Source organism: Babylonia areolata, chromosome 17 (genome assembly GCF_041734735.1).
Source record: "Babylonia areolata isolate BAREFJ2019XMU chromosome 17, ASM4173473v1, whole genome shotgun sequence".
Taxonomy (NCBI): domain Eukaryota; kingdom Metazoa; phylum Mollusca; class Gastropoda; order Neogastropoda; family Buccinidae; genus Babylonia; species Babylonia areolata.
Genome location: NC_134892.1, coordinates 721,235 through 733,811, shown reverse-complemented (window position 1 = coordinate 733,811; position 12,577 = coordinate 721,235). Strand labels below are relative to the sequence as shown.

At 47.5% G+C, this 12,577-nt stretch overlaps 1 protein-coding gene across 1 annotated transcript in view; it reads left to right on the top strand.

Moving 5' to 3' along the window:
- The window catches only part of LOC143291420 (transmembrane protein 145-like), a 30,266-nt gene extending 18,440 nt beyond the window's left edge, over positions 1–11,826 (top strand). The window contains exons 8-13 of the mRNA XM_076601260.1: positions 94–266; positions 5,242–5,414; positions 7,034–7,154; positions 8,925–8,984; positions 10,197–10,448; positions 11,545–11,826. Coding sequence (XP_076457375.1) covers positions 94–266; positions 5,242–5,414; positions 7,034–7,154; positions 8,925–8,984; positions 10,197–10,448; positions 11,545–11,739 — 974 coding nt within the window. The 3' untranslated portion in view covers positions 11,740–11,826. The remainder of the gene's footprint in view (positions 1–93; positions 267–5,241; positions 5,415–7,033; positions 7,155–8,924; positions 8,985–10,196; positions 10,449–11,544) is intronic.
- Positions 11,827–12,577: the final 751 nt, after the last annotated feature.

Sequence of the window (12,577 nt, the reverse complement as noted above, 5' to 3'; positions counted from 1 at the left end):
CTGATGCTGATCTTGACGGTGTTTTTCAGACAGTGTTTTTCAGGGCTCTGTACCAATGCTGATCCTGATGCTGATCCTGACGGTGTTTTTCAGGGCGGCTGTTCCAGGCGGCGTCCACAGTAGTGTTTGTGCTGATGCTGATCCTGATGGCCAAGGGCTTCACCATCACCAGGGGGCGCCTGCCTCGCCTGGCCGTCGTCCGCCTCACCACCTTTCTCGTCCTCTACATCCTCGTCTACATCACCCTCTTCATCTGGGAAGGATCGGTCAGTTGGTCTGTCACTCAGTCAGTCGGTTGGTTGGTCAGTCAGTCGGTCGGTCGGTCAGTCAGTCAGTAGGTCGGTTGGTTGGTTGGTCGGTCAGTCAGTCAGTCAGTAGGTCGGTTGGTCGGTCGGTTGGTTGGTCAGTTGGTCGGTCAGTGGGTGGGTCGGTCAGTCAGTTGGTCGGTCGGTCAGTCAACCAGCTGGTTGGTTGGCACAGGGGAAGGGAGAGAAGGCAAGGGGGGAGGCTTCTGATAAGTTACAGAACAACCTGTGAAGGGTTGGGGTGTGTGGGTGTCCCTGACTTTTTTTTTAACTACTGGTGTAGCTGGGGGTGTTTGGGGGCAGGTGGGGGCAGGTGGGGGTGTTTGGGGGCAGGTGGGGCGGGTGGGAGTGTTTAGGGGCAGGTGGGGGTGTTTGAGGGCAGGTGGGGGTGTTTTGGGGCAGGTGGGGGTGTTTGGGGGCAGGTGGGGAGGGTGGGAGTGTTTAGGGGCAGGTGGGGGTGTTTGAGGGCAGGTGGGGGTGTTTTGGGGCAGGTGGGGGCAGGTGGGGCGGGTGGGGGTGTTTAGGGACACGTGGGGGTGTTTGAGGGCAGGTGTGGGCTGGTGGGAGTGTTTGTGTCAGGTGGGGGCAGGTGGGGTTGTTTGGGGGCAGGTGGGGCGGGTGGGGGTGTTTGGGGCCAGGTGGGGGTGTTTGGGGGCAGGTGGGGCGGGTAGGGGTGTTTGTGTCAGGTGGGGGCAGGTGGGGTTGTTTGGGGGCAGGTGGGCCAGGTGGGTGTGTTTGGGGGCAGGTGGGGTGTTTGGGGCCAGGTGGGGGTGTTTGGGGGCAGGTGGGGCGGGAAGGGGTGTTTGTGTCAGGTGGGGGCAGGTGGGGTTGTTTGGGGGCAGGTGGGGGCAGGTGGGGGTGTTTGTGGGCAGGTGGGGGTGTTTGTGGGCAGGTGGGGGTGTTTGTGTCAGGTGGGGGCAGGTGGGGTTGTTTGGGGGCAGGTGGGGGTGTTTGTGGGCAGGTGGAGGTGTTTGGGGCCAGGTGGGGGTGTTTGTGGGCAGGTGGGGTTGTTTGGGGCCAGGTGGGGGTGTTTGTGGGCAGGTGGGGGTGTTTGTGGGCAGGTGGGGGTGTTTGGGGCAAGGTGGGGGTGTTTGTGGGCAGGTGGGGGTGTTTGGGGCCAGGTGGGGGTGTTTGTGGGCAGGTGGGGGTGTTTGGGGCCAGGTGGGGGTGTTTGGGGCCAGGTGGGGGTGTTTGTGTCAGGTGGGGGCAGGTGGGAGTGTTTGGGGGCAGGTGGGGGTGTTTGGGGGCAGGTGGGAGCCGGTGGGGGTGTTTGGGGCCAGGTGGGGGTGTTTGGGGGCAGGTGGGAGCAGGTGGGGGTGTTTGGGGGCAGGTGGGGGCAGGTGGGAGTGTTTGGGGGCAGGTGGGGGTGTTTGGGGGCAGGTGGGGGCAGGTGGGAGTGTTTGGGGGCAGGTGGGGGTGTTTGGGGGCAGGTGGGGGCCGGTGGGGGTGTTTGGGGCCAGGTGGGGGTGTTTGGGGGCAGGTGGGAGTGTTTGGGGGCAGGTGGGGGTGTTTGGGGCCAGGTGGGGGTGTTTGGGGGCAGGTGGGGGTGTTTGGGGCCAGGTGGGGGTGTTTGTGGGCAGGTGGGGGTGTTTGTGGGCAGGTGGGGGTGTTTGGGGCCAGGTGGGGGTGTTTGTGTCAGGTGGGGGCAGGTGGGAGTGTTTGGGGGCAGGTGGGGGTGTTTGGGGGCAGGTGGGAGTGTTTGGGGGCAGGTGAGGGTGTTTGGGGGCAGGTGGGGGTGTTTGGGGGCAGGTGGGAGCAGGTGGGGGTTTTTGGGGCCAGGTGAGGGTGTTTGGGGGCAGGTGGGGGTGTTTGGGGGCAGGTGGGAGCAGGTGGGGGTGTTTGGGGGCAGGTGGGGGTGTTTGGGGGCAGGTGGGAGCAGGTGGGGGTGTTTGGGGGCAGGTGGGGGTGTTTGGGGGCAGGTGGGGGTGTTTGGGGGCAGGTGGGGGTGTGGGGGTGTTTGGGGGCAGGTGGGGGTGTTTGGGGGCAGGTGGGGGTGTTTGGGGGTAGGTGGGGGTGTTTGGGGGCGGGTGGGGGTGTTTGGGGGCGGTTGGGGGTGTTTTGAGGTGTGTGGGGCAGGTGTGGGTGTTTGGGGGTGGGTGGGGCGGGTGGGCTGACTTCTTTTTTGTGTGCAGTAGTTCTAGCTAGATGGGTCTCTGAGGTGGCGGTTTTTTTTCTTTTTTAACCATTGTTGTAGCCAGAGGGGCTCCTGAGTTTTTGTTTTACCATTGTAGCTATGGGGGCTCCTGAGTTTGTTTTACTGTTGTAGCAAGTGGGGTTCTTCAGTTTGTTTGTTTTACTGTTGTTGTAGCTATGGGGGTTCCTCAGTTTGTTTGTTTTACTGTTGTTGTAGCTATGGGGGTTCCTCAGTTTGTTTGTTTTACTGTTGTTGTAGCTATGGGGGTTCCTGAGTGAGTTTGTTTTACAGTTGAAGCAAGGGGGGTTCCTTAGTTTGGTACCAGAATTTTTTTTTTAAACCTTAGTTCTAGCTAGGGGGATCACAGAGTTAAAAAAAAATCATAGTTCTACCTGGGGGATGGGGGTGCTGTTGTCGCAGTCTTTTTAATCATTCTAGCTAGGGGGGTTCAGTCTTTTTAATCATTGTTCTAGCTAGAGGGGTCATGGAGTCTCTTTATTAATCATTGTTCTAGCTAGGGGGGGGGTCACATTCTTTTTAATCATAGTTCTAGCTAGGGGGTCACAGTCTTTTTAATCATTATTCTAGCTAGGGGGTCACACAGTCTTTTTAATCATTATTCTAGCTAGGGGGTCACAGTCTTTTTAATCAAGTTCTAGCTAGGGGGTCACACAGTCTTTTTAATCATTGTTCTAGCTGGGGGGTCAGTCTTTTTAATCATTGTTCTAGCTAGGTGGTCACAGAGTCTTTTTAATCATTGTTCTAGCTGGGGGGTTACAGTCTTTTTAATCATTATTCTAGCTAGGTGGTCACAGAGTCTTTTTAATCATTGTTCTAGCTGGGGGGTTACAGTCTTTTTAATCATTATTCTAGCTAGGTGGTCACAGAGTCTTTTTAATCGTAGTTCTAGCTAGGGGGTCACAGTCTTTTTAATCATAGTTCTAGCTAGGGGGTCACAGTCTTTTTAATCATTGTTCTAGCTGGGGGGTTACAGTCTTTTTAATCATTGTTCTAGCTAGGGGGTCACAGTCTTTTTAATCATTGTTCTAGCTGGGGGGTCACAGTCTTTTTAATCATTATTCTAGCTAGGGGGTCACAGTCTTTTTAATCATTATTCTAGCTAGAGGGTCACACAGTCTTTTTAATCATTATTCTAGCTAGGGGGTCACAGAGTCTTTTTAATCATAGTTCTAGCTAGGGGGTCACAGTCTTTTTAATCATTGTTCTAGCTAGGGGGTCACACAGTCTTTTTAATCATTGTTCTAGCTAGGGGGTCACAGTCTTTTTAATCATTGTTCTAGCTGGGGGGTCAGTCTTTTTAATCATTGTTCTAGCTAGGGGGTCACACAGTCTTTTAAATCATAATTCTAGCTAGGGGGTCACAGAGTCTTTTTAATCATAGTTCTAGCTAGGGGGTCACACAGTTTTTTTAATCATTGTTCTAGCTGGGGGGTCAGTCTTTTTAATCATTGTTCTAGCTAGGGGGTCACACAGTCTTGTTAATCATTGTTCTAGCTAGGGGGTCACACAGTCTTTTTAATCATAGTTCTAGCTAGGGGGTCAGTCTTTTTCATCATTGTTCTAGCTGGGGGGTCACACAGTCTTTTTAATCATTGTTCTAGCTAGGGGGTCACAGTCTTTTTAATCATTGTTCTAGCTAGGGGGTCACAGTCTTTAATCATTGTTCTAGCTAGGGGGTCACAGTCTTTTTAATCATAGTTCTAGCTGGGGAGGAGGGGTGGTGTCGGGGGTGGTGGGGGGGCACAATCTTTTTAATCATAGTTCTAGCTGGGGAGGAGGGGGGGTGTCGGGTGTGGGGGATCATAGTCTTTTTAACCATTGTTCTAGCTATAGGGGTCATAGAGTCTTTTTAATCTTTGCTCTAGCTAGGAGTGTCACAGAGTCTTTGTATTAATAATTGTTCTAGCTAGGGGATGGTTGGGGGGAGGGGGGGTTCATGAGGTCTTTTTAATTATTGTTCTAGCTAGAGGGGTCATGGAGTCTTTTTAATCATCATTCTAGCTAGAGGGGTCATGGAGTCTTTTAAATCATCATTCTAGCTTGAGGGGTCATGGAGTCTTTTTAATCATCATTCAAGCTTGAGGGGTCATGGAGTCTTTTTAATCATCATTCAAGCTTGAGGGGTCATGGAGTCTTTTTAGTCATTATTCTAGCTGGGGGGAGGGGGGGGGGCTCACAGAGGTTTAAAAAAAAAAAAAAAATCATAGTTGTAGCTGGGGAGGGGAGTAGTGGGTGTCATGGAGTCTCTTCAGTCATAGCTCTAGCTAGGAAGCCTCGGACTTTTTTAACAACAGCAAAGTGTACTGGTGGAAATGAGAAAACTTTCAATTTCAATGTACAACAACAACAAACAAACAAACAAACAACAACCACCACCACCAAAAAACCCCAACAAAACCCACAGTTCCAACAGGTTAACTGATATTCAATTTCTTACTATGCCTGGTGGTTGCGTGCTGAACTATAAGAATCTTAATGAAGTCTAGGCTGTGGCCTGTTTTGTGTGTGATGTAAGTTAGATACATTTACGTGCAAAATTGTGTTGGAAACACTGTTTTTATGTTTCATGTTACTTTTATTTCACAATGAGGGAGTAATTGTGTCCCCACATGTAACAAAGGCTGTTCAGTAATTATCACAAAGCTTGTTTCTCAAGGTGCCACAGTGTTGGACAAATCCGTATAATTATGCTACACCACATCTAGACACATGCCTCACCATACAATACAATACGATACGATACAATACAATACAATACAATACAATCCAATCGGCTTGCAGTTCTTTGACGAGGGCTTGGTGCTGTACTTCTACGAGAGCCCCCCAGGCTACGGACTGGTGACGATGCGGCTGATTGGCTGGCTGTGGTTCCTCTACGCCATCTTCTTCACCCTCAAGCACCACCCCAAGAAAGGCAACTTCTACTTCCCCTTCTTCATCTTCTACACTGTCTGGTGAGAACAAACCAACATATTTATCGTAATGATAACAATGATCATAACAACAATAATGATAGTAAAAATATGCTTTTATATAACACCCTTTCTCTCTAGGAGCTCAGCGCACTTTATATGAAAGAAAAAAATGTTACAAATTACATAAATCCTTCATGACCACTCTTTCTCAAAACCCCTCCCTCCACCCCACACTCCCTCTCCCACTCTACATACATCCAAAGTGAGTTGACATGGATGGTGGTGGAAAAAAAAGGAAGCTGAGAGTGCTTATAGATAGGTATTAAAAAGAGTTTTTAGCGAAAAGCAGAGATAGAATCAGATGCATGGATATGATGAGGAAGGTTTTTCCAGATATGTGGAGCAGCAAAGAAGAAAGAACGTTCACCATAGGTTCTTGTATTGAGGAAGTTTCAAAAGGTAACAGTCAGAGGAAGAGAGATTTCTTGAGGGAGTGTAAACACTGATAAGGACAGAAAGATATGTAGGTCCTGCAGAGTGGGAAGCAGAATAGCAGAGGCATGCAAGTTTGTATTTAATGGGGAGCCAGTGTGGAGTGCCATGGCCCGTCATGAAGGGGGTGCACTGAGCACACATTACACTGCAAGGTTGTCACAGTTTTCAGGACAAAATGGAACAGAAGACGATAAACTACAAATTTCAGCAATGTGTACACAAAAAAACCACAGTTAACTACACACCAAACTGAAGGTTGTCACAGTTTTCAGGACAAAATGGAACAGAAGATGATAAACTACAAATTTCAGCAATGTGTACACAAAAAACCACAGTTAACTACGCACCAAACTGCAAGGTTGTCACAGTTTTCAGGACAAAATGGAACAGAAGACGATAAACTACAAATTTCAGCAATGTGTACACAAAAAACCACAGTTAACTACGCACCAAACTGCAGATGGTGAATTGTTTGACAATGGATTCCTTTGATGATTATATAAGCAATGAAAGTTGAAACAGAGATGGAAGTCTATAATATTTTTGTGGAATTAACTGATGCCTAAGATCATTCAAGGCAGGGCAACATAACAAAATGAATTTCATTTTCTTCAGCACATCTGCACAAGGGACAAATAATATAATGATCACTAGAGCTACTAAAATGATAGCGATGAATATGGAGATCAAATAACCCCGATCTAAGCATTGTCATAATATATTTTAAATGTCTATCCATATTCATTGATAGATGAATTGGAACCAAATGCATCGAAATGAAATGCCAGTAAAACAAATCAATCACTGTCTTGAACATGGCATGACCATACCTGCAATCTACAGTCAGTTAATGTAGTTTGAAATGTATGAATAAATCCATTTATATTTCCTACACCTTGCTGTAACAATCTACAGTCAGTTAATGTAGTTTGAAATGTATGAATAAATCCATTTATATTTCCTACACCTTGCTGTAATAATCTACAGTCAGTTAATGTAGTTTGAAATGTATGAATGAATCCATTTACATTCCCTACACCTTGCTGTAACCACGTGAAACCAAATCCCATTTCCAATAACTTAATTGTCTCCTTTGGCACCCACTTTGTCTTGCCCCTAACACCCAGATGATATGTTATGTGTTGTGTTGTGTGTTGTGGCAGGTTTTGGGCGGGGCCGGTGGTGGTGCTGATTGCCATGTTTGCCATGGCAAAGTGGAGCCGCGAGAAGACGGTGTTTGGTGTGGAGCAGTTTGTGGGACTGTGCGGCCACCTCTTCTTTCTGGTCAGTGTTGGGGATGTCGGCCGTCGGCTGATTTGTTTGTTCTTTTGATCCTTCCTTCCTTCCTTCCTTCCATCATTTATTTGTTCTTCGTGCTGTTGTAGTGTTCTTTCCTTCCTTCTTTGTGGGTGTGTTTTTTGGATCACTTTTTAAATATTATTTTATTATATTTTTTTATAATCAATTATCTGACTCTTTTTGCTTCTTATTCTCTTTGTTGGTTTTGTTGTTTTTTACCTTCTGTCTTTGTTTTGTGTGTTCTTTCGTTTCTGTCTTTGTTTCCTTCTGTCTTTGTTTTGTGTGTTCTTTTGTTTCTGTCTTTGTTTCTTCTGTCTTTGTTTCCTTCTGTCTTTGTTTTGTGTGTTCTTTTGTTTCTGTCTTTGTTTCCTTCTGTCTTTGTTTTGTGTGTTCTTTCGTTTCTGTCTTTGTTTCCTTCTGTCTTTGTTTCCTTCTGTCTTTGTTTTGTGTGTTCTTTTGTTTCTGTCTTTGTTTCCTTCTGTCTTTGTTTCCTTCTGTCTTTGTTTTGTGTGTTCTTTTGTTTCTGTCTTTGTTTCCTTCTGTCTTTGTTTTGTGTGTTCTTTTGTTTCTGTCTTTGTTTTGTGTGTTCTTTTGTTTCTGTCTTTGTTTTGTGTGTTCTTTTGTTTCTGTCTTTGTTTCCTTCTGTCTTTGTTTTGTGTGTTCTTTTGTTTCTGTCTTTGTTTCCGTCTGTGTTTTGTGTGTTCTTTTGTTTCTGTCTTTGTTTTGTGTGTTCTTTTGTTTCTGTCTTTGTTTCTGTCTTTGTTTTGTGTGTTCTTTTGTTTCTGTCTTTGTTTCCTTCTGTCTTTGTTTTGTGTGTTCTGTTGTTTCTGTCTTTGTTTTGTGTGTTCTTTTGTTTCTGTCTTTGTTTTGTGTGTTCTGTTGTTTCTGTCTTTGTTTCCTTCTGTCTTTGTTTTGTGTGTTCTTTTGTTTCTGTCTTTGTTTTGTGTGTTCTTTTGTTTCTGTCTTTGTTTCCTTCTGTCTTTGTTTTGTGTGTTCTTTTGTTTCTGTCTTTGTTTCCTTCTGTCTTTGTTTTGTGTGTTCTTTTGTTTCTGTCTTTGTTTCCTTCTGTCTTAGTTCTGTTGTTCATTCTTTCTTGCTTTCTTTTGTTAGTTTGTGTGTGTGTGTGTGTGTGTGTGTGTCAAAATGAATATCTCTGTTTCACTCATTTCTTTAATTCAGTCCTCTGTCTGTCTGTCTGTCTGTCTCTCTGTCTGTGTGTCTCTCTATCTGTCTCTCCCTCTGTGTTACTTCCAACGTTCCCATTGTACTTTCTCTCTTAGTTTTGTCTGTTCTTTGTTTTTATTGTGCTTTCTTCCTGAGTTTCTCTCAAACACAATGCCTACCTGAACAATGATACCACAAAATGACAGCACGCCAAAGCACTGACTGTGGATTTGTAGGGGTATTTCTGACAAACAATCAAGTATTTCTAACTAACAAGCAAAAATCAAAGACAAAACAGCAGCAAGCAAAACATGAACACACAACAACCCACAGAACATGGCACCACCGTTCTTACATTCTTAGCAGACTGCCCGCATGGGCAGTCAGGTTCCATGGAGTCCAGGGAACACCACAACTACTTAACACCTACTGACCCATACGTAGTGTATGTTGGGTTTTTTTGACAATTGTGCTTTTGTGGAATCGTGTCGTACAATGGAAACTGATTATCTATAATTGTTTTTTAATTTTTTAAAATGTTCATAAAATGTGGTTGTTCTTGTGACCATGGTGTTTTGTGTCATGTGGCAGGTTCTGACCCGACCCTCTGCCGCCAACAAGAACTTCCCCTACCATGTGCGCACTTCACAGGTCAGTGTGTGTGTGTGTGTGTGTTTGGGATGGCGGTGGGCATATTGTGTGTGTGGGGGGGGGGGGAGCATATTGTGTGTGTGGGTGTGTGTGTCCCACCCTATTCACCACTGCCTCCTTCCAGGGGAGGGGGAAGGGAAGGGCAGAGGGGGGTGGTACTGATGAGTAATAAAGATCTGTGTGGGCCAGTCGCCAGGCCTTGCAGATACACACACTGGCAGCACTTGCCACTCTTTGTGCTGTTGTTCAAACTACAGTTTTTGTATTCTTGTTTGTTTCATCACATTTAAGACTATAAAAGTAATTTTTTATAGTTAAAAAAAAAAAGGAAAAATATTTTGCAGTGTTAACGTTCACATTTGCATTCCGCGACAAATGAGGTGGGAAGAATGTTACCACTTACACACGTTCATCTGCACATCCTGACAACTCTTTGGAAAACGACAGCCATCAAATTCATTTTTTATTAAAAAATTTTTTAGGTCAAGGTTTAAAATGCTTCCACCAGATATTTGTGACTCCGGAAACAGAGTGTGGTATTAGAACAAGTGTCAGGCAATGTAGTTATTGCCACCAGCATAGAACTACTGACACTTTTGCTGGTTATCTGCACGTGCTGCAAACAGTTAAAGAACAAGAACCTTTGGTGAATGCTGTTTCCTCTTTGCTGCTCCTCATATACCTGGAACAACCTTCCTCATCATCACTGTTCATCTGCTCCTCATATACCTGGAACAGCCTTCCTCATCATCGCTGTTCATCTGCTCCTCATATACCTGGAGCAACCTTCATCATCATCGCTGTTCATCTGCTCCTCATATACCTGGAACAACCTTCCTCATCATCGCTGTTCATCTGCTCCTCATATACCTGGAACAGCCTTCCTCATCGCTGTTCATCTGCTCCTCATATACCTGGAACAGCCTTCCTCATCATCGCTGTCCCGACAATCTGGGCTGGAATTTGATTATAGTGGAGAGTGTCTTGCCCAAGTTAATCCCCACTTTCTTGGCCAAGAGGGTTTTATGACAGATGGTGTTGGGATGGTTCCCTAAGGCCAACTAGCCCATAGCTGCAGCACTAAGAGCCAGTGCAGTCTTGCCTCCTAGTTTGAGAGTCGTAGTCCTTCACAAAAAGATTAAGCTGTAAATAACTTCCCATTGCAATAGAGAAACCATTGATGACACAGCTTGATTTTTGACGGGTGGACAGATCGCGTCCCTGATTGACCCTGATGAGGACACCCCGCGGTCTGGAGCCAGTGGTTCCTACCGGCTGGGGAAGGAGGAGGGAGAGGCAGGCGCCGTGCCCTACTGTACGGAGGAGAGCAGGCTGAGTTCGGGCCCCAACCTGGCCGCTCTGTTCGTCGTGCAGGACACCAGCAAGACCCCCCGGGGGGCTGGTGGGGGTGGTGTGCCCAGTGCTGCTGGTGACGGGCCCCCCCGCCCTCCTGCCTACAACACTGTGAGTACTGTTCCTGAGTTCCTGTCCTGTTGGTCTTATGACTGGTCGATGTCTGTTTTTTGTGTGGCCTGTGTGCCCCCCCCCTCCCCCTACAACACTGTGAGTACAGTTCCTGTCCTGTTGGTTTTATGACTGGTCGATGTCTGTTTTTTGTGTGGCCTGTGTGCCCCCCTCACCCCCCCCCTACAACACTGAGTACAGTTCCTGTCCTGTTGGTTTTATGACTGGTCGATGTCTGTTTTTTGTGTGGCCTGTGTGCCCCCCCCCCCCCTCCCCCCTGCCTACAACACTGTGAGTACTGTTCCTGAGTTCCTGTCCTGTTGGTCTTATGACTGGTCGATGTCTGTTTTTTGTGTGGCCTGTGTGCCCCCCCCCCCCTCCCCCTACAACACTGTGAGTACAGTTCCTGTCCTGTTGGTTTTATGACTGGTCGATGTCTGTTTTTTGTGTGGCCTGTGTGCCCCCCCCCCTCCCCCTACAACACTGTGAGTACAGTTCCTGTCCTGTTGGTCTTATGACTGGTCGATGTCTGTTTTTTGTGTGGCCTGTGTGCCCCCCTCCCCCCTGTCTACAACACTGTGAGTACTTTCCTGTCCTGTTGGTTTTATGACTGGTCGATGTCTGTTTTTTGTGTGGCCTGTGTGCCCCCCTCACCCCCCTCCCTCCTGCCTACAGCTCAATGTAAAAATTCATGACTGATTTATCTTTTTTTTGTGGTTAATGTACGAATTCATGACTAATTAACCTGTTTTTTTGTGGTTAATGTACGAATTCATGACTAATTAACCTGTTTTTTTGTGGTTAATGTACGAATTCATGACTAATTAACCTGTTTTTTTGTGGTTAATGTACGAATTCATGACTAATTAACCTGTTTTTTTTGTGGTTAATGTACAAATTCATGACTAATTAACCTGTTTTTTTTGTAGCTGACATATCAGTTCATGACTAATTGATTTATCTCTTTGTTTTTTGTGTGTGGCTAAAACTGGAATTGCTGATGGATTTATCTGTGATTTTCTTTGTGGCTGAAGTATATAGATTCCTGATTGACTTATCTCACCCTCTCTTTTTTTTGGTTCTGTCTGGCTCTCAGCTGGGCCTCCCTCCCATCCGCTCACAGGCCCCCTCCCTCACGCTGCCCCCGCTCACTGGCGCCTCCCTACCCCCCCTCCGGGGCCTCAGCTTACCTCCCCTGCCGGCTGAGCCCTCGGCGCCGCCAGAGGAGGGGTCTCCTGTGGTCAGCCCCCCTCCGTCCTACAGCAGTATGTTCGTCACCAAGAACCACTGAGGGACACACACCTTCACTTCACTGATAAGGGGGCTGGGGGGGAGGGTAGCATGGGGGGTGTGGGTGTGGGCTGGTGGGGGTATTGAAAGAGGGTGGCCAGGGTGTTGGTTAGGGAAGGTATTGATAGAGGGTGGGTGGGGTGGGTGTGTGTGTGTTGGTTAGGGAAGGTATTGATAGAGGGTGGTGGGGGGATTGGTTAGGGAAGGTATTGATAGAGGGTGGTGGGGGGATTGGTTAGGGAAGGTATTGATAGAGGGTGGTGGGGGGATTGGTTAGGGAAGGTATTGATAGAGGGTGGTGGGGGGATTGGTTAGGGAAGGTATTGATAGAGGGGGGGGGGGGTTGGTTAGGGAAGGTATTGATAGAGGGTGGCTGGGGGGGTTGGTTAGGGAAGGTATTGATAGAGGGTGGCTGGGGGGGTTGGTTAGGGAAGGTATTGATAGAGGGGGGGTGTTGGTTAGGGAAGGTATTGATAGAGGGTGGGGGGGGGGGGTTGGTTAGGGAAGGTATTGATAGAGGGTGGGTGGGGGGGGGGGGAGGGTGTGAGCAGTTTGTGGGAGCAGGGGGTTGTGTGTGTGGGGGTCTGGGGGGTGGGGGGCGGGTTAGCAGGCACGGGTGCGGGTAAGGAAAGAGTCTTTAAAATGTCTTTTCTCCTGCTTTACCATCCCAGCAGTGGTGGTGTCAGCATGCTGCTGGACTTCATTCAACACGTATCTGCTGCTGTTTTCTTCAGAGCTGCACACACAAACATGAGTGTGCACACGTTTGCCTGCACGCATGCATGTATGCATGCAGACTGGCAGGTACATACACACACACGCGCACACGCACACGCACT